Consider the following 22,040-nt stretch of genomic DNA (forward strand, 5'->3'; position numbering starts at 1 on the left):
TTTGAGCTCTAAATAAAAAGGACTATCATCCTCGGCGTGACACGTATGCCACCACCAAACGATAGCGATTCCACATGCATCGCCGCCACCGTCCGAGACCTGAACCTTTCAAATACGGAGTAAGCTTCAAAGGAAGCTTCGTTCTCCTCCACTTTGTTTGCCGGCGTCCTCGCATGATCCGTCGATGTCCAAACGGCGAAGCAAACGAGTAGTAGAGCAGTGCTTTCAATCAAAAGAAAAGAAAAGAAAAACCCCGACTAGTAGAGGAGATAGAACATGGCCACGTTGCATCATATTGTTGCTTGTGCGTGTGCCTCAGCGGTCTGGATCACCTACATACACACACGATGACACGACCCGGACGTTGGCTAACTACAGTAAACCGTGTCATCACCATAAAAGAAAACAAGAATTAGGCCCGGTTTGGAGTCCACGTTCTAAAGTTTAGTCGCTAAAGTTTAGAACAACCATTTTTAAAAAAGCTATATAAAGTTTGATCATCCTTATAAAAAACTTTAGACGACAACACAAGTGAGCTAAAGTGATATAAAGTTTTACGCACTGTTCACTTATGTTGATGCTTATGCTGAAATGTTGTGATAGCAAAAAAAAAAAAACATTGTTTCATGGCTGAAAAAGTAGTCCTTAACTTTAGCCAACTAAAGTTTATACTATGGCTTTGGCTATTGCTCCGTCTGTTTTAAATTATATGTTATATTAGTTTTGTACTAGTCAAACATTTCTGTTTTTAATTATTAATTTTGAAAACTTATATAGGTTAACAACGTTAAGGTTTATGTCTTTTAATTCCACAATGATAAACACTTTTAATAATATGTAATTTAGCATGGTGTAAAACTATATTGATTTTTCTTTAAATGGATGGTCAGAGGTAAAAATGTTTGATTTAGAACAAAAGCAATACGTCATGTAATTTAAAATAGAGTACTAGCTATCACGTTGCATTAAGTTGATTGCCAGCCATCGCGAGTGATCGCATACAGTATATATATAATTATAATGGTCCCGTTCGCTTCGCTGAAAAAACAAGTCGAAATATTATTCCGACTGATTTGTTGTGAAAGAAAAATATTGTTCCGGCTAAAAAAACAAGCTGAAAAGTACGGATTATAAGAGAAGTGAAGGTGGCCAATATATAGGGGTATAATTCTATTCAAGCAAACTAAACTCGTGGCGTCGTGCACAACTGGCACGCACGGTAGCGGTCGTTGGATATCGTGTATATATCCGATCCCATCGGGCCGCGTATCATGCATTGCATGATCATGGAAGTTTCTTTTTCTTATATATATAAACAAAAAGTGTCAGGGAGTCCAATTTGTTCAGTTCAGCTAACCAGCTGAGGTCCGGAACACGCATGCGGTATACGTGCACATTTAGGTGTACAGTGGCTCTCGGTTCTAGTGCTATGCATTTTGTTTATATATAGCAACATTGATAGGTATGAAAACTATATTAAAAAGGTTGGTCGTATGCAAGAAGCTATATGAAATTGTGCCCAAACGATTATACTTCAACTTGATCACATCAAAGATTTCAAATTATCTAAACTATTTCCTCCATAAGAGTTTCATGGGCATTGAATAAACCGATATGGCATACTATAAATGAAAAATGATGATAAAAGTTTCATACTAGTATGAAATGAGTTTTTAGGGGACGAAACTTGTTTATACTGTTTTAAACACCTTAGTCTTGGAAACAGGGATATGAAACTCTTGTTGAGTCTCAGTGAGGAGTTTTATAGAGTTATTTTCAAAACTGTCATGTCATATAGAACGAGATGAAACATGAATGAAATATCCACTCTCAATGGAGAGTTTAATTCTATGGTTTCATATACACTTAATTTCATGACTCAAAGAGAGTCGATAACCATGTCAAAAGGTTACTTCTCCATAAAACTCGTTTATTCTCTTTTTTCTTAAAAATATTGCCACATTATCGAAATTACTTATGTGATAGTTTATTAAATGTAAATAAAACTCTGGTAACCTCCCACTGAGTATGACCTTATATGACTTGGTCACATTAATTGATTTCAACTTATCTAAAGTACTCCCTCGATAAAAAAAAATGGATTTCTTGCACCCCGAGACGTCAAAAAAAAATCCTATGCACAACCAAATATATAGAAAAAGATACACATAATTATGATGTGTAATAAGTATAACACTGATACTATTTTTTTTTATAAATCTGATCAAACTTGAGAATGTTTGACTTCCTGTAGAGCGGTATTTTTTTTCTTTACGGAAGTTGTAGTCGGCTGCTTCCTGTAGAGCGGTATTTTTTTTCTTTACGGAAGTTGTAGTCGGCTGCCTCCTTGCTTCACGCTAAAATCGAGTGCAACTAGGGCACAAGAGTAATGAGCGTGCAGTGCGATAAATCGTGAAGACGACAAGTGTCAAGCGTTGATTGCTCCAAACAGGACGATTTGATGATCGTCAACGATTTTATGCTATTGCATTACATCCAATTATTCGTTTGCATTTATCTGTATACGGTCGTAGTATCCATTATTGAGAGAGAACTGTTACTGTCATGACTATGTCAGTCTAATCAGTACTACTAGCCGTCCATACGTCGATCCACCAGGTTTGTCAATGGTTTTATTTATCCGTGGGACTGGTCCATTGTAGCTATATAGTTTCCTCATCATGGAACTCCAACAACGTTAGAAAGAAAAACAATACTATAAGTTGGCTAATTGTTAGCGAGCTAAAAGTTAGATAAAATCAACCATAGCGCATCTAAACAAGAGGCTCAATAAGTGGTAGTTAGCTAACTAGGTAACAACCGATAGCTAATTTAAAACAAATCTTTATCCTAACTAGTAACTAGCCTTAGGACATGTTTGATAAATATGAGCTAAAAATTAGCCCATAGCTGGTTGAAGACTTTGTCTAAAAAATTAATCTATCTAGCCCTCATGTTTGATGCATTAGAGCTAATTTAAGCTATTTTTTACTACCTCCGTCCCAAAAAATATATAATTCTAGCACAATATCACGTTTTAGTAACTTATAAGTTTGACCAATTATAGATAAAAAAATATCAATGTTTATGATACCAAATAAATACCATTAGATTAATTATGAAATGTATTTTCATAATAAATTAATTTAAAGTCATAAATGTGAATATTATTCACTAAAAACTTGATCGAATGTGAATCACTTTTCGTGGCACGCAACTCATAGTTACATTCTTTTCAGGATAGAGGTAGTAGCTAGCTAGCAATCAGCTCTTGTATCCCACATCTAAGGCGGTGTTTGGATCACTAGTTCAAGGACTAAAGTTTAGCCCTTAAAGTTTAGCCTCTAAACTTTAGTCCTGCTGGACTGTTTAGATCCATGGGCTAAACTTTGGTCCTCTAATCTACAATGACTGATTTTACTTTATTTAATTATCCATGTACAGCCATATATGTGAGCGGCAAGGGATATGGGAGCGTCCAACGCCCGTCCAAGGGAGTTTAACCCAGTTTAGGGTCTCTTTGGGAGAAAAAAATTTTAAACTAGTTTTTAACCATTTAGTCACTTTTAGCTCCCTATTTAAATCCCCATGGCAAAAAAAAAACTAAAAATACAGGGCTAAAGTTTTAGCATATGATCAAACCAACCGACAGGAGGGAACGGAGCACGACGTCGGATCATCAGCGAGACTTCCAAACAGCACTCATCCAACCGCCGCCCGCCACGTGGGCTGGGGCCCCACCAGGCCAGTTGCCGGGAAGCAACAGCGACGCGCGCGCGCGCGACTCTGACTCTGACCGGAGTCCGGTCCACGACGCGCCATGCCGTCCCGATCGCGCGCTGGACGAAACCAACCAAAGGGTGGTGGCTGCCGTGCCGGACCGGCTCGCCTCGTCGTACGCGTTCGCGTGCTGCCGGCGGGCGCCGCCGCCGCCGCCGTTCACGTTCCATGGTTCACACCGTGGTTGGCTGGACTCGGATACACAGGACGAGACAGAGAGTGATCTGTGACCTTGTGCACTCAGCTCTGCTCTGTGCAATGTTGGTGGATTCGATTCGAGACGCCGTGGCCGTGCGCGACGCGGCGACGGCGAGGCGGGTGTGCCAGGCACTCCGGACTCCGGTAGTCCGGTCAGCGAGCGTGCGCGCGCTGCGTTTACCACTGCCACGTGCCGCGTGCAGCACACATCACGTGTATGTGACATGCTGCTCGAATGCTCGATCGGACTGGTGCTTCATGGTCTGCAACAACAAATGATTAAAGTACGCACGCAATGCTTGACCGGAACATTGGCAGGGGAGGGGGAGGGGGAGGGGTGGTCAATTACTGCTGAACATTTTCATGTGTTTCCACACGTTGAATTCTTAGATCCTATTTAGATCCAAGGAGCTAAAGAGTAGTACTTTCCTTTTAGCCACTTTTAGTCCTTGGGAATCCAAATAGAAGGGCTAAAAGGAAGGGCTAATCTTTAGCTCTCCATTAGCCCTTGCAATCTCTTTCTCTCTACTTTCTTTCATTTTTTAGTGACATTTTAGGGGGTGTTTGGTTTCCCGGACTAAATTTTAGTCCATGTCACATTGGACGTTCGGATGCTATTTAAGAGAACTAAATATGAGTTAATTATAAAACTAATTACACAGATGGAGACTAATTTACGAGACGAATTTATTAAGCCTAATTAATCCGCCATTAGCACATATTTACTGTAGCACCACATTGTCAAATCATGGACTAATTAGGCTTAAAAAATTCGTCTCGCAAATTAGCCACAATCTGTGCAATTAGTTATTTTTTTCGTCTATATTTAATACTTCATGCATGTGTCCAAACATCCGATGGGACAGGGACTAAAATTTTTCTGTAGGAACCAAACACCCCCTTAGTCATGTATCCAAACAGCTGAAGTGACTAAACTTTAGCCCATCCCTGTCAAGGGCTAATCTTTAGCCTGGCTAAACTTAGGCAAGGGGATCAAAGAGGCCCTTAGTATACTCCGTATAGTTGTCCTTTATGTGATGGCACAACTTTGTCGATAGTTTGAACCTAAACTGCCTTGGTGTGTCAAGAACTTGCTTATTTCAAAACAATGCCGACACTCACACGTACATAAAAACCGTACCCGCTATGAGCATCTTAGAATACTGAGCCGGCGAATTATCGAGATTGACGAAGTCGCCATAGACTACTTGCTGTCGACAGAAATATTCGCAAAGACATTAAATATATTACACCGAGTGTACTCAATAGATGATATCTTTTATTTTACGAATACGCAACCTAGGCTAATTAAGTTAATTACAGCAACTAATAATAAGGTAAAAACTTGAACGTTAAAATATTAATTCATGATGTCACCAAATTAAAAGGATAGGATACCACAAGAATTGATGATATAACTAAAGCTGCTACGAGAGATGGTAATCTAAGTTTTCGACTGAATTAAAAACCCACAAAAGTACATTTCAACAACGAAACACATATAAATTAATTCACAAATTTACCATAACCTTATAGAAATTATATGGTTCGTATGTAAACAGGTACCGCTTTAGAAAAAAAAAGCACACCGAGTGAGTAAAATAATCAAATTCGATTAGATATGTACGTATATAGAATTTATTCATTAAATTTTCAATACTCATCGTAAGTTATTAGTGCTAGAAGACATGTTGATTAACTAGGATTTTCTTTTGTCACAGGAGATGAAACTAAACTAACTTTTTTTTTTGAACAAATGAAGCCAAATTTACTTCCTTTATCAAAAGGATCCCAGCTGCAAATGACCAAATGGGTCAACCAAACACCATGTACGCACGTGTTCTCATCGAGCAAAGCTGAAAAAAAAAACTGGACACACACCAACTACCGCAGGAGGTCAAAGTTTACGGTTCTTTAATGAGTTCAAGCCGCGGCGTAATTACCACGTAGTATGTGCATTTTTATATGGAGACTCGGTGCCGGTCCAGTCTACCATTAGGAATGCTAAGCTACACTTAGAGTGAAAAAAGAGAGCTGATCCTACCTTCTCGTACCAGCAAGACGGAAGTAATACGATGTCTAGCGGGAAGAGTTTTTTTTTAACTCTAAATCTACACAGCTATTTTTGTTTTTTTTATTTTAAGAAAAGAAACTTTACCACACGTTTTGTGCTGCCGGGGTAAAAGTGAAGGCAACGGATCCCATATTACCACCATGTAGACACGAAACCTGAGGGTGAAATGGTAGTGTAAAAGGGCTATACGTATTTATGTTTTTCGGTTTTTTTAATGAAGAAAGCTTTACGAGTACACACGTCTTCTGCCGTGGTAAATACGAAAGCAACGGATCCCATGCAGAGAAAGTACCCTGGCCTGAGGTGAAGGAAATGGAAGTGCGTGCGCGTGCAGCGCAGCAGTACCCTGGCCTGAGGTGAAGGAAATGGAAGTGCGTGCGCGTGCAGCGCAGCAGGGAAACGAGTCAAAGGCGACGACGACCCATGGATGGACATGGGCAGGGCCAGGGGAGACGGGGGCGGGACACACCACACGCCACGCCAGGCGCCCAGGCCACGGAACAAAAAGCGACCCACCCCCCGACCCCAAAACCAACCCCCCCGCCGTCGTCTCGGCTCGGGCGCTCGCTCGTCAATCAATCCCACCGCCACCACCACGCACCGCCCCTCGCCCTCGCCTCCGCCTCCGCCTCCGTTCCCTTCCACTCCTCCCGCGACTTCAAAGTTCATTCAAACCCGCGACCACCGGGCACCACCAACTCCGCTGCTGGGAGGAGGAGCGACGAGCTGCCTGCCCGACTCCGAGGAACAAGAGAAGCAAGCTAAGTAATAGGTAATAGCCTCCAGGCTCGAGCAGAGCGCGTGTCCGGTGAGAAGCCAAGCCGGCCATGGGGTGCGTGTGCTCGAGGCGGTTCCCGGAGGACGCGCCGCCGGCGCCGGGCCCGCTGGCGACCGAGTACGCCGCGCGCCGCGGGAGGTACGGGCCAGGGGACTTCGACTCCGGCGAGCTCGCCGTCCCGCCGCCCAAGCCGCCCCACTCCCACAAGGTACCTTCCCTCGCTGGCTGATACCGCCCCTCTCTCTTTCTCTCTCTCCGCTGCCCGCTCCTTCCTTCTGCCTCCCCGCCTCGCTTCACGCATGCTGCTGCGTATGTATCGCGGCTATCGCTGCCTTATTTGGTGCATGCATGGAGGTGCGGTCGGTGCTGCTGCTCTGCTGCAAATTCTGGTCACCTTGGAGACACACCTGCCGACTGCTATCCTGATTTCCCAGTTTCCAGCCCTGTCTGCTCAGCGACCCTGTCGCGTTTCGGCCGCCGCCGTGAACGGAGGACACGCGACGCTCGCCGTCGCCGCCGCGAAGCTGAAGCTATTTCGCTTCATTTATACAGCTAGTGCCGCCGCGAAGTCTTTATGAAGCCCTTCACACTAATCATCACCTTTAGCAAAATAGTCCGTTCGATCAGAATTCGGGAACCGGTTGGAGTTGTTTCAGTATTTGTTACAAAATCTGCATGTGCTCGATCACCGGGTAAGGGGAAGGAGACCGGAACAGATACATACATACAACAGGTAAAGCCAATAATAAAAGCCAGTCCACAAATCTACATGTCATGTCGGCATACAATGTGAAGTCAAGCTTGGCGGCCCTTCTTTTCGCATATATTCTAAGCTCTCTCCCAGGAGAATGATTCTCTTCTTTTCACTGGGATAAGTGAAGGCGCAGCCGTGCTTAATCTACATTCAGATTGCTGTCAGCAAAAGTCTACCATCTGGAATGGTCAATCCTGCGACCCACAACGCGAAATTGTGTCTGATCGTTCTACTTCTGGAGTCGACAAATCATACTATCTTACTCTTCCAGAGGCATGAAGTTTCCAGTTTTTTATTCGCAGCTAGGAGGGTGCTCTCCTCTGAATGTGCAAGGAGTTTGTCAAACTACAAAATGTGACACAATGGACGAACACCAGTCTTACTGCATATTACATTATTACATGAGAATAAAACTAAGACATTATTACATGAGAGCATAGCAGTAGGTCTTTTCACATGAACTCTGACATACTAAGTTCTGCCAGGTATCAGACACAGGTACATTTTTGGGAAGAGCTAGCATTGCTGGTCTTGAAAAGGCTGTTGAAGTGTTAGATACGCTCGGGAGTAGCATGACAAATTTGAATCCTGGCAGCGGCTTTCTCTCTGGGGGAACCAACCGGGGGAATAAAGCCTGTATTTTAGCATTTGAAGTCGCAAATACAATAGCTAAAGCTTCTAGTTTGTGGAGGTCATGCTCTGATGAGAGTATAGAAGAGCTCAAGAAAGAGATTCTGCATTCAGATGGAGTGCGAATATTGGTGTCCTCAAATACCATTGAGCTGTTGCATATTGCTGCCGTTGATAAAAGGTATGATTGTATGATTTGAACTTGCTCTGAATACTCTCTGTTGCTTTAGTCAAAACTGTGGCTGACTTGGACTTGAAAAATGGAATCGTACAGGGAAGAACTTGCCATCTTTTCAAGAGAAGTAATACGATTTGGTGACCTCTGCAAAGATCCTATATGGCATAACTTGGGGCGATATTTCGACAAGTATGCCTCTGAAAAGTATGCTTTTCATCTGAGTTGTCGCTATCTACAATCATATTAGCACTTGACGTTCTCTGAATTACTATGATATGCAGGTTAGTGACAGATAATACACCTCACGATCATTCAAAGGAGAGCATGGAAGCTACTGTCCAGAAATTGATTAATTTGGCACAGAATACTTCTGTACGTATGCTGTAAAGAATTCTTTTATGTTTGCTTTAGTGTCCTGATTTGTGTACTTATAGGTCTTGAACTTTAAAATACTTATTTTTTAGTCAAAAGGTAACACTGTTCTTTTACATTTCTGCTGTTTTATTTATGGAGTGTCCGCTGGTTTCTAAAACTAAAATCAGAGCATCATATACACAATAGCAACTTATAAGCTGCATTTTCAAGAATGGTGGTAGTATCAAGCTATTTTTGTCAATATCACACCAACTCCGAAACTGATGCTTATTAACTATGTAATGGCAGGAGCTCTACCATGAATTGCATGCTCTGGACAGGTTTGAGCAGGATTTTAAAAGGAAATTTCATGAAGAGGAGTCTGTGCCAGCAGCTAGACGAGGTACAGTAAGACTAATGCCATTTTGGAGCAGTACCGATAGATGTTAGACTGCATGCTTTAGGCTTTTTTCTCATTAGCTAGCTTGTCTGGAAATAGTGATATGCTTACACTTTGTGAGCAAAGACTTGGGGGGAACATATCATAATATTAGTAAGTTATTGGGCTAGCTATTACATTTGGCATTAGACAAAGGAAATGAAGCTTAAGAACGTGCTCGTAGCATGCTGTTAAGACCTCCAGGTGTAAGGCTGTCAACCAGGGCTCAAACCCTGAGTTCTCACAGGAAAAAAGGCCCATAACTGTGTGTTCCCCATGGCTGTGATACAGTTGCTAAAGTGATAGCCTGCGGGCAGTAGCCGGCTTTCTGGATCTTTTCTTGATGTTAAGTGCAACGTCTTGAGAATGTCTCTCCCCCTGGGCCGAGTTTCTTCAAGGGAAATGGATCTTATGTTGGTTGTAGTGCAAACTTTTTTCCCCTGGGTTTCTCTTTGATAAATAAAACAATGTATGTTCTCTGCGATTCCATCCCCATCTTTATTCCAAATGAACCAACTTGTGATAGCCACTTATAAATTGACTATCAGCTGTGTACCATCCCTGGATGGTAGAGGCTGGAACTTTGTTCCATTATCTAAAAAACTTATAAATTGACTAGTTAACAAGCTTATAAATTGACTGGTTAACAAGCATGACAAGATTGAAAGGCGGAGCTCCTGCCACTTTGTTCAAGAAAAAAGCGTGCCAAGCTGACAGATAGCATTGACATGGTAACCAGGGAATCCACACTTTTTAGAAAATGAACTACATTAATGTATGAGACTCCTAACCATGTTCTTTTGAAGAGATTCTTAAAATGTGTACATAGATATAAGCATTCTTTCACAGTACCAGCTGTTATTTCCTATAGCCCTTTTTGTTGCTATAGCATTTTACACATGCATGTAGGCATGTACAGATAAAACTTGGGGGATTTAATTACATTTTATTTTTACTTTTTGTTGCAGAGACTATAATGATATTGCATAGTGAATTAAAGCACCAGAGGAAGCTTGTGAAAAATCTGAAGAAGAAATCCTTGTGGTCTAGCACCTTGGAAGATGTAAATTTTCAACCATACTCACTTAGTTGTTTTATAGTTTATACTGTAACTTTACGTCTGTCACTCTTTGTTAATACCGACATGCTAACAAGACATTTTTTGGCGGACATGCTACACATGTTGTTCCTTACCCTCGAACATCTTTTGAAGAATGCTGACATTGTGTTTATTCTCCTAACTGCAGATTGTGGAGAAACTTGTGGACATCGTAATATATTTACATAAACAAATCCGAGATTCATTTAATGAAGCTGGTAAGTAGTACTACTAGCTTGTTGTTGTTGTTGTTTTTAAATGTATCTAATAATTTCCTAACACCTCAGGAACTGAATTCTGCGCTTCTGAACAAACTCAGAACAAAAGGCTAGGTTCCTGTGGTCTGGCACTACATTATGCTAACATTATCAATCAAATTGAAAGTATAGTAAGTTGTTCTGATAGCCTATCCCATGTCTATTTATGTCTGCATGATGTCCCACTTTCATTATATTGGCATGGCAGCAATTTCCATTTGTTCATCCAGAATATGTTCTGTCAATTTGTCAAACCATGATCTATCCATTTTCCTTTCCATACCGTGTACAGTTGTGTACTGTAATAGTGTCTGTGCTTATCTCTCTGTCTCTTAGCAGCAGAGCACTAGTTAAGAAAGCATTGTGCATACCCTGTATCACCAGAGTCTACATTTCCAAACTTAAGGCTGGTACTGATGATGCTTCATTGATTAGTGGGGATGACATTCTCAAAGTACCGTGTTTACCTATGCAGGTTTCTCGGCCGCTCTCTCTTCCTCCTAGTGCAAGGGACAATTTGTACCATGGTCTGCCAATAACAGTAAAGTCAGCTCTGCGATCACGATTGCAAACATTCAACACCGAAGAAGAGGTTTGTCTTCTTGTACAACCTTGTAGTGCTCAAATGTTTCATTTCCTTAGTATGTATCTTCCATGTGCATGTAATCTGTAGTAGGTCTGTAAAACTGACTGATGGTGGGGCGAATTTAAAGTTCTGTTTTATTTTATGTCAATTTCCACACGCATTCAAAGGACCTGTTTTTTTTTTAATTTTCTAGCGGTATACAAGGACCTGATTTGACTGCTAATTTTGGTGCATCCATTTTTGCACGCTAATAACCGGTGTTCCATTGCTGCAGCGTACAGTAGCTCAAATAAAAGCCGAAATGCAGAAAACTCTTCGCTGGCTTCTGCCGGTAGCAGAAAATACAATAGGGTGGGCTGAGCTTGTTTTAGTTATAATACTCTGACAATCTGACTTGACTATAGTACTATGTGCTAACAATTCTTTTTTCTTCTGATTCATTGACCAGGGTGCACCAAGGTTTTGGATGGGTCGGTGAATGGGCAAATCTTGGGTGAGTACCAAATTGAGAAATCTTGATTCCCATTGAGCTTCCCATTGACAATGTAGCATAACATATTTTGCTTGCACCACCACCTAACATGCATCCACCTTACAGGAGTGACATGAGCAAGAAATCAGGCTCCCACAGCGTCATCCGCATCCAGACGCTTCACCATGCCGATAAGGCGAAAACCGAGCACTACATGCTGGAGCTGGTGGTGCTCCTTCACCACCTGGTGACCCAGGTGAAGAACAGAGGCTACGGGACCAGCAAATCATCGAGGCACGACGCCTCGTCCCGGTCCCGCAAGGTGGCGCCTGACCTCCAACCGGATACAGAGACGAGGCACAACACGTTGCCGGTGAACAGCTGCATGGCCTCGAGCCCGCTGTCGGACTGCGAGCGCGCGGCGCTGGACCACCTGAGCTTCAAGAGGACGTCTTACGGCAGGAGCCAGAGCTGCGAGCCTCCACCTGGCCGACGGAACAAGGCTCACCGGAGCTGGGACTCGTGCCGGAGCCAGGGAAGCTCGCCGGCGAGGGAGTTCGGCAGGACCACAGCCGTGGACCGTGACACGGCCAGGGACCTTGATGTAATTGATGGCTTGGATAGACTGACTTCGTTCTCGCGCCCGTCCTCCCCAACGTTTTGCTAGAATGTTAGTAGTAGGTATTCTTTTGCTGCGTCAAGCGGCTCTTCGTACATTTTGTATATGCGTGATAATCAACCTGTTCGCTTGATCGTATCAGTCATGCTTATGAGTTATGATACAATATTTTTCTCTAACAAAAAAAAAACAGCATCAGCTGGCTTATAAGTCACAGAAACGATCAAGCGAACTGGGTGAATGTCCATATAATATCCTAGTTTATTATGTACACATATAATCTTGTGTTATAGTCTGTGATTTGAGTGAAAATATATAGAGCGAGATCACAAGTGTTCCGACCACCTTTGGAAAAATATCGATTTGTTTGAATCCTTCCTCTGAATATAACGACCAAATGATTTGAACTCTGTAAGATCAATTTTTCTGTTCAGCTTTGTTAGGAAGATACCCTGGATTGTCAGTGTTTTGTTAGGAAGATACCCTGGATTGTCAACAATAACTGAAAACAGAGACAGGCATAAGCACCGCCATTGGACGGAACTAGAGGACAACAGTCGGGTGATATGCTTTTAAAAAAAAAAGTAGAGGGGGTGATACTTTGTAGTAACTGTATAAGCACTACTTCAGCAGTATTTTTCATTGGACGAACAATATTTTTCTCTCACAACAAATCAACATAACGCGTCAGCATAAGCCAAATTTCAGCAAAAACGAATAGGGCCAATGTATGACAGAAGATTTGATATTACTAACTGAGATATACTAACGACTTCTGAAGCTACAAATCTTGGCGGTGCTGCACCTGAAATATCAAATCTGCACTGGTCATTGCTTGCTCAGGGCCTCGTTTAGATTGCAAAAAAAAATGAACCCGATAAATAGTACAACTTTCGTCTTATTTGACAAATATTATCCAATCGTGGACCAACTAGGCTCAAAAGATTCATCTCGTGATTTCTAACTAAACTGTGTAATTAGTTATTTTTTTATCTACATTTAATACTCCATACAAATGGCTAAAAATTGATGTGATAGAGAGAATGAAAAAACTTAAAATTTGGATGGCATCTAAACAAGCCCCAGATACATGTATTGCCGACTTGCCATTCCACAAGTGGCAGGGGTGGACTCTTGTTCATATCCACAGGCCATTGCTTGCTCAGATAGAACTGGGCATAGCCCCACAAGTGGCAGCGGTGGGACCCACTTTAGATCCTTCTTTCATCAAGGAAAAAGTTCTTCCACAAATATATTATTATATTATACGACGACGTCCAAGTCAAGCGCTGCTCCCTCCACCGCACAGCTGTTCCGCCGCGGAGCGGAGGGACCCGCGCCGCGCGCGGTGCACCGCACACGCTTCCCGCCACCCTTTCGCCGTTGCCGACGTCGCGGCCATCCGAGCGGGTGGTCGGCACATTAATTCGCCCACTGCTTTGCATTTCCTGTGGATAACATGGAGCCGTGATATCCACAGTAAGGCCTCGTTTAGTTGGCGATTTTTTTTAAAAAAAGTACTGTAGCATTTCGTTGCTATTTAGTAATTAATATCCGATCATAGTCTAATTAGGCTTAAAAGATTCGTCTCGTGAATTTCGTCTAAACTGTGTAATTAGTTTTATTTTTTATTTATATTTAATGCTTCGTGCATACGTCTAAAGATTCGATGTGACGGAAAATCTTAAAAAATTTTACAAAATTTTGGGAACTAAACGGTACCTAAGCTGAGCAGGGAACCTAACTCTGCAACTTTCATTTCTTCCATTCCATTCATACACATAACAATAATGATGTGGAGACATGGGAAGATATCCATATGCTATCTGTGAGAATTCTTGTGGGTGCAGCAGATCAGGCCTGTGGCCTGGGGCCCTATTTAGTTGCACCTCATTTTGCAAAATTTTTTAAGATTCTCCGTCACATCGAATCTTTGGACGCATGCATGAAGCATTAAATATAAATAAAAAATAAAACTAATTACATAGTTTAGACGAAATTCACGAGACGAATCTTTTAAACCTAATTAGACTATGATTGGACACTAATTGCTAAATAACAACAAAAGTGCTACAGTACCATTTCGCCAAAAATTTCGCCAACTAAACACTACAGACACAGCAGGGTGGATTAATGCCAGCAACATTATCACCTAAACAAATTAGGAACAAGCAAAAAAATCCTAAATATATAGTCTGACAGAAAAAAAAGTGAACACTTCTCCCGGAGATAAAATCATAGGAAGCTGATAACAGCCGAAAAATCAGGTTAGGCAGTCAGTACTCCTAATTTCCTGGACGATGAACTCAAACAACAAGTTTAGTACACACACAAAAAAAGAGAAGAAGATAAGCACAACAATAGCAACAGTTTACCATTGTTGCAGCCTTTATCCTGTTCCTGGAGGGACCGATGGAGTTGTTGCAAAATTTTTGACGAAATGACACGGTAGCACTTTCATTATTATTTGGCAATTAGTGTCCAATCATAGTCTAATTAGGCTTAAAAGATTCGTCTCGTGAATTTCGTCTAAACTGTGTAATTAGTTTTATTTTTTATTTATATTTAATGCTTCATACATACGTTCAAAGATTCCATGTGACAAAAAATCTTGAAAATTTTTGTAAAATAAAGTGCAACTAAACAGGCACTTGCAAACCGCAATGATGGCGGCTGCCGGGTCCAATGGCGAAAGCAACAGCAGCCAACGCAGGCAGGCAGGCGGGCAGGCACACTGGCACAGACAGACGTACACTGCTGGTTGAGTCAGCAGAGTGAGAATCCCCATCTCCATCCTCCCGCGGATAAGATCGAGAGGTGGACACGCAAGCACCACCACAAGCTCCTCGCCGCCACCGCCCTATAAATCCCACGGCGCACCTCGGAGTCCGGCACCGTAGTCCTCTCTCCCCATCTTTCTTACTTCCTCCTCGACGACGACGAAGAAACAAACTCCAAGAAACCAAGAACACCACACGCGGGAGGCAGGAGCGCTGTGAATTGTGGAAACAATGGCTTCGTTTGCATCGACGGCGGTTCTTCCGACCTGCGGCGCGCAGCGCGGCAGCCGGTGCGTGGCCCGCGCGTCCTTGGTGGCGGCGCCAGCTCCGGCGACGGCGAGGACGCACTACGAGGTGCTCGGGGTCGGGGCCGGCGCTAGCAGCTGCGAGATCAAGGCGGCGTACCGGCGCCTGGCGAGGGAGGTGCACCCGGACGCCGGCGGCCGCGGCGACGAGGGGTTCATCCGCCTGCACGCTGCGTACGCCACGCTCGCGGACCCCGACGAGCGCGCGCGCTACGACCGCGCCGTGGCCGTCGCCGCGCCGGTCCGGAGCGGCAGCTGGGCCGCGCCGGCGGGGGCGGGGTTCCGGCCGCGGAGGTGGGAGACGGACCAGTGCTGGTAGTTGCATAGCACCACGCCACGTAACTGCGGCGCGCCGCGCCTGCACGCGCCCCTCCCCTCCGCTCGAGCGCCGCGGCCGGTGCGGTCGCCGGTGCGCGCTCCGTGGTCTGGTCCCCGCGGGCCAGCTGCGACCGACGACGGGACCATATTGAAGACGGCCCACATGGACTACCGGCCCACATTGAAGATGGACCACATGTAAAACGGAAGGGATCGCGATCCTGGGGGCCCACATGAGCTGGATCGTGGACGCTATGGGCCGGAGGCTCCATCGGCCTTGGCGTTGCGGCCTGCATGCGGGCCGAGGGAGTAGAGCAGGGGACGGACGCCTCTTTCTTCGTGTCCATCTTGCCATCATAGCTGCACGAAGAGAGGCATTTTTAACATCTCTTGTGTACTACTAGTAATTGCTAAAATGCAACTAGTAATTGCTATGCTTGTAAATATGTGCAATTCTATGTGAATTATGGATGGATATTTATCTATGTTCTTGTTTGGACGGTAAATGACCTAACAAACTGTTGTTCCGTATTATTACAAGCAGTATGGGCGCAACTGATGAATGAACGTCCTGAGGATGACAACTTGACAAGGGTCAAGCCAACTACCAGCTCAGTCAATGTAGCAGCCATGTGCATGTCCTCCTTTCTCTGTTGGTTGGTTGCCTTCTGCAGCTCCAATAAGATGCCTGTTTGGTTCCAAACCTGATCTCGCAAAGTCGCAATCCTGCTCCATTTGGTTGGAGCTCTAATAAGATGCCTCGAGTCTGCCTACAACACCCCATTTGGTTCGAGCTCTGAGACGCTCCCAGGTTGAGGTTCAGGAAAATGTTGTTCAGGTGATCAGGTCCATACATGCGAAAGAGGTGGCCTGGCTCATCACAGGCTCAAGTGAGACGGAGTAATTTGACTATCTATGATACGCAATTCATTCATCTCCCGGCTCCCACGGTTCAACAAAAAGCACAGTAATTAACTCGCTGATGCTACTGTAATAGTATTAGTTACTACTTTCCTTTCTTTTTTTTTGAGCATTGCTACTTTCCTTTCTTTGATTAGCACGTGGTGCTACTGCTGTAGCAACTGTAGGGGTGTCTTTTCTTTATACCTCAACGAATTAGAAATATGTTTCTATTTATTTTTAGTGTAAATATATTTCTTGTTTTGAATTGGTAAAAGTATGTAGCATTAACTTTTATGGAAGACTTATTTGTCTTGGATTTGGATCAAGTCAACATTTCTGACTAAGTTTATAAAAAATAATATCACCATTTATGTCTCCAAATTAATATGCTATGAAAATATATTCTGTGACTAATCTTATGAAACTTATTTTGTATCATAAATGGTAAATATTTTTTATAGATTTGGTCAAGTATAAAACTAGTTGACTCCTAGAAAACGAGAATTGCATCTTTGCGATGGTGGGAGTATATTTTCAAATTTATTAATATTAAGCAGATTATAAATTAAGAAAATGCACTAATCTATTTTATGTTGTTACCATATGTTTATGCTTGTGTCTATTTAAGGTATATTAATTAAAAAAATGAATTGATTACCTCTCCATTGGACAAGAAAACATATGCTCTCTATTAATTAACTTTCTCAGGCCATGCTTCGAACCAAACAAGGATAACCCCCAACTTGTCTGTCTAGGCTGATTCCTTTAAATTTCCAATCAACTCTCACAAAACACTTTTCTCTATGCAAGTCAGGCTTCCAAACAAAAAAGGCCCTGAAGGCAAAACCAAGAGCCTGCACATGCAAGAGGTTTAGGCCTTGTTTGGGTGTTGTAGTATTAAAAAACCATAGTATCACGAAACTGTAGTTTTAAATCATTAATGTGCAAAATCGTGGTTTAAAAAAAAAGAGGGCTAGAGTGGAGTTTTAAAACTCCAAAAGACTGCAACTTCAGTAATACCATGGTATTCAAAACCATAAAGTTTGTTGCACCCAAACACTTCGTGGCACTCTAAAACCAAAGTATTTTTCTAAAACTCCAAAAATACTTTATATCCAAACTATAGATGCCCATTCGGGCCGCCCGGCCCGGCCCGGCACGGCCCGTCAGGCGCATCAGGCCGTTCCGTGCCGGCCCACGGGTAGCACTAACGGCCCAAGCACGGCCCTAAAGGCCTCGTGCCGTGCCGTGCCGGCCCGATGGCCCGACTGGCCCAGCGTGCCCGTGCTAGCCCAAGGCCCGACACCCCAGGCTTAAAAAAATATGTTCAACTCAGATTTTTTCACATATTACAAGTAAACAGGTTTCAACAAGTTCTCAGTTACATCTTTCAACAAGTTCTCGGTTATCTTTCAACATGTAAACATCTTTCACAGATCACAAGTAACATGAATGTAAACATAAATAACTGATATATTAGCTGCTTAGTGCAATGGCTGCCTCATTAAAAACATTTCTGGGTAAAAACTCACCTCGTGAGAAAACCCCAGAAAGGAAAAGAGTACAGCCCACAGCTTTAATAAGTGTTCATAAGTTCATCAAGTCTTACAGTCATCCAGAAAGGAAAGGAAAAGAGTATAAGCCCACAGGCCACAGCATTACACATTCTCATCATCAAGATATAAGTTCTCAAATGCCTCCACTAGCTCCACATTCTCCATGGTATGTTGAGTCTTTGTATCTGCTTGCTCCCAGTCCTTCACCAACGACAGCATCTCCACCATGTCTGAAGTTAGGCGCCGTCGCCGTTCCTCGATGATCCTGCCAGTTAGACTAAATGCAGATTCTGAAGATATAGTAGAAACAGGCACAGTCAAAACATCTCTGGCTAAGATGAAAAGAACAGGATATGACAGTTTGTGCTCATGCCACCAGTTGAGGATATTGAAGTCGTCGTCATATTGGTTGACAGTGTCACTGTCAAGGTATGCAGCCAACTCAGAAGCATTCAGGTTAGCACCAGAGTGTGCTGCCTGCAGCAAAGCACATGCTGATGGCCTCCTAGTGGATGAAGATGCACCACCACCAAGTCCAGGAGGTAGACTAGCACCAGCACTAAGTCCAGCAGCAGCTAGACTGGCACCAGTACCAAGACCACCAGCTAGGCTAGCACCAGCACCAAGTTCACCACCTGGAGTGCCACCAAAATTTTCCCCCAAGCAGTCTTTCTCTTCCCTGAAGCAGGGCCTAGAACTGTGACCCTTTGCAATCTCACAGCACCAAACTTGCTGTCATACTTAGCAAAAGTATCAGATAGGTTAGCCCTAATAGTGGTTAAATATTTAGAATAGTTCTCATCAGTTAGGTTAGACATAATTTGGAGAACATTGGTGAATCCTCTTATCTTGGCTCTAGGATCCAAGATAAAAGCAAAGGAATAAAGCATTGGAATTGTAGACCAATAGTCCTCAAACTTCTCTTTCATGGGGGCAACAACATTTCTCAGGTCCCTGTCTCTTTCATTAGTATTTAAATGTCCAGCAATCTCAAGAACATGATGCATAATTAGTGGAGATGTTGGATAATAAACACCAGACAACACAACAGTAGAATCATAAAACTGTTCAAGGAATAGGAGAAGTTTTTCAGCAGCTTTCCAGTCATTCTCTGTAAACAATGGCTGGCCATCAACCAAAGGATGGTTTGCAGTGATCCACACTAAAAAAGGGCCCTGTGTCCTATCAGATGCTTTAGCATCAGATAGGTTGCATTCCATCTAACATCCATGTCCAAGCCAAACTTATGAGGACAGACACCTTTAGCAATGCAGAAATTTTTGTATGATGCAATGCGCAGATTAGAGGAATTCATAAATGAAATTGCAGTTCTAAAAGCATGCAGCATGGGCTTGAAGACTTCTAGCCCAGCTTTAACAATTAAGTCAATGATATGACAAGCACATCGCTGATGCAAAAATAGTTCACCAACATAACCAGACAATGCAGGAGCAAGAATCTCCATTGCTTTAGTGTTTGCAGAAGCATTGTCTAATATCATGGAGAAAACCTTATCAGTTAAGCCATATTCATCAATACAAGTAAGCACACATTCAGCAATGTTCTCATGATTGTGTGACACATCAATCAACCTTAGACCCAAAATCCTCTTCTCTAATTGCCAGTCAGAGTTAACATAGTGAGCAACAATACTTAAGTAGTCTTCTTTAGCATTACCAGACCATATATCAGATGTCAAAGCAACAGAACTAACAGATTTCAAAGATTCAAGGAGTTTGCTACGATGTTCATTAAAGTACTTAACAAAGTCTCTGGTGGTGGTTTACCGAGAGACAGGAACAAACCTAGGGTTATGAGCAAGTTTAATGTACTCCTCAAAAGCAGCAGATTCACCAAAACAAACTGGAAGATCCTCTCTAGCAATCAACTTGCACAACTGTGTTCTAGCAACCTCAGGGCTATATTCCTAGTGATGGACAGAACCATCAGGATTAAACCTAAGTAGGGACTGAGACATGGCATTACTGCCAAGCTTTCTCGGTTTGCATGATTTGATATGCCTAATCAAATGACCAGTACCAGCACTAGAACGAGCAGTCAAAGTTTTTTTTGCAGTAATTGCACTTAGCATTGACTCTAACTTGAGATCCATTGCGGAGCTCAAACAACTCCTCAAAATCCTCCCATACCTCAGACCTGGTGCATTTGTTGCTGGCGCTAGAGCCGGACGGTGCAACGCTAGGAGCAGCGTCGTGCTTAGGAGCAGCTCCAGGAGCAGCGCCGTGCTCAGACTACGGCACCGCCGCCGGCGGCTCGTCTGCGCCAACCTCGATCGGAGTGGTTGTAGTGCCAAACAGCTCTACGCGCCCGTCCTCCAAGTCGTCTTCGTCATCACCTCAAAGCCCCATCATCCTCAACTCGTAATTGGTGGAGGTGGGATCGTCGCCATCGGCCATTGCGGGCACTCCGGTCCCTCAACGGCGGCTACCGCAGCTGAGCAAGAAGCCTGCGGCCTGCAAAACGATAGAAGTTAGAACAAGCTACACAAAGTTAGGGTTAGGAGTGTGGCTTACCTGCTCAACCGGAGCACCGAAGTTGCCGTTGAAGACCGAGATCCACAGATCTACGAGAAGAGGATGGAGAGACTAGGTTTTGGGGGACGGATCTGACGAAGAGAAGTACGGTGGAGGGAGCGAGCCGGGGAAGAGACGGTTAGAAGGAAGCAACCTCAAATGAGCTGAGAGAAGCTCGCTGGCGCCCGGTGATGGTTGGAGGCGAGCGGCAGCGGCGCTCCCTTTCTCCGCTCTGGCGCTAGGCGAGCGAGCGAGGCGACGGCCGGTGGAGTCTTTGGAAATGAGGATTAGGGTTTGGGATGGAGAGAGCCGGGGAGAGGGGCGCTTTATATTCGCTGGTTGCCAAACAGGCCAGGTCGGCCCATGGTCGGGCCCCTCGTGCCGACCGTTGTGTCGGGTCGGGCTGGGCCGGCACGTCGTGCCAAAAGTGAGGCCCAAGGCACGGCCCAAGGGTCGGGCCGGGCCAGCCCGAGCCCGCCAGCCACCGGGCCATGCCATGCCTGGGCCGGGCCAAAACATCGGCCCGTGGGTCGGGCCAACGGGCCTCGGGCCATATGGCCAAGTACAATCCAAACAGGGCCTTAGCATGGAGCTCAAGGGATCATTCAGATACAAACAGGGCTTGTATTTTTGGTGCTCATATTTTTTTAGAAGCTAACCAATCTTAAGTTTAATTAAATATAGACAAAGTAATATTAATATTTATTATATAAATAAGTATTATTAGATTAATCGTGCAATATATTTTAAAGTAAACTTCTTTGGAGATACAAGCGTTGACACTACTATTTTCTACAAATTTTGTTAAGGTTGACATCGATTGATCGGTCGAAAATCGAAATGTGTACCCCTCTTGGAACGGGGGAGTACATGTGTACCACCCAACAATCCACGAAGCCTTATTCATTTGACAGTGCATAACTCACACTTGATAGCAACAACACACTAACCAACTGATCAGAAGCAACAGTGCAACACAGTACTTGCCAGCATGCAGGGCGTTGGGGCTGACTGGTGCTGATCTACTAGGCCATGCCTAGACATTCCTAGGAGCGTTTGACGATATTCTCGATGCCCTTCAGCAACAGCACGGTGACCTACATGTAGTAGACAACCTTGCTGGGGGCATCGTCGACGACCTTGACGATCTCTACCTCTGCACCGGTGTCCGCATCCACGGTGGACAGAGGCGCGTTGGGGTCGTCGGCGTCCGCATCTGCGATGGGCAGAGGCGTGTTGGAGTCCTCGGCGACCGCATCTGCGGTGGGCAGAGGCGCATTGGGGTCCTCGGCGAACTTCCTGGCTTGCTCAAGATACGCGTCCATGCAGGGCGTAGCGAAGAGGCGGACACCGTCGTTGACACCTCGAGCGGCGAAGCGCTGGCGCGCATGGGAGAGCTCGACGGCGAGCTCGTAGGGTTTGCCCT

General features: G+C 44.0%; 2 protein-coding genes across 3 annotated transcripts; both read left to right on the forward strand.

The window, feature by feature from the left end:
- The first annotated feature begins 6,599 nt into the window (after nucleotides 1–6,599).
- On the forward strand, nucleotides 6,600–12,567 carry LOC136527422 (protein PSK SIMULATOR 2-like). 2 transcript variants are annotated; one of them, XM_066520151.1, is made up of 12 exons: nucleotides 6,600–7,038; nucleotides 8,070–8,395; nucleotides 8,489–8,596; nucleotides 8,674–8,764; nucleotides 9,056–9,149; nucleotides 10,154–10,248; nucleotides 10,433–10,502; nucleotides 10,572–10,672; nucleotides 11,017–11,133; nucleotides 11,402–11,478; nucleotides 11,576–11,620; nucleotides 11,726–12,567. In XM_066520151.1, the coding sequence occupies exons 1-12, from the start codon at nucleotides 6,880–6,882 to the stop codon at nucleotides 12,264–12,266; spliced, it is 1,824 nt and encodes a 607-aa protein (XP_066376248.1). In that variant the 5' UTR covers nucleotides 6,600–6,879; the 3' UTR covers nucleotides 12,267–12,567. The 2 variants fall into 2 exon arrangements, with proteins under 2 accessions (XP_066376248.1, XP_066376249.1); XM_066520152.1 differs by having other exon boundaries at nucleotides 6,601–7,038; nucleotides 8,489–8,581; nucleotides 11,726–12,566.
- Nucleotides 12,568–15,090: 2,523 nt separating this feature from the next.
- LOC136527567 (chaperone protein dnaJ 11, chloroplastic-like) lies at nucleotides 15,091–16,106 on the forward strand. Its single transcript, XM_066520342.1, has one exon. It carries the CDS (start codon nucleotides 15,230–15,232, stop codon nucleotides 15,620–15,622), a length of 393 nt encoding a protein of 130 aa, XP_066376439.1. The 5' UTR covers nucleotides 15,091–15,229; the 3' UTR covers nucleotides 15,623–16,106.
- Nucleotides 16,107–22,040: the final 5,934 nt, after the last annotated feature.

Source organism: Miscanthus floridulus, chromosome 19 (assembly GCF_019320115.1).
Source record: "Miscanthus floridulus cultivar M001 chromosome 19, ASM1932011v1, whole genome shotgun sequence".
Classification (NCBI taxonomy): domain Eukaryota; kingdom Viridiplantae; phylum Streptophyta; class Magnoliopsida; order Poales; family Poaceae; genus Miscanthus; species Miscanthus floridulus.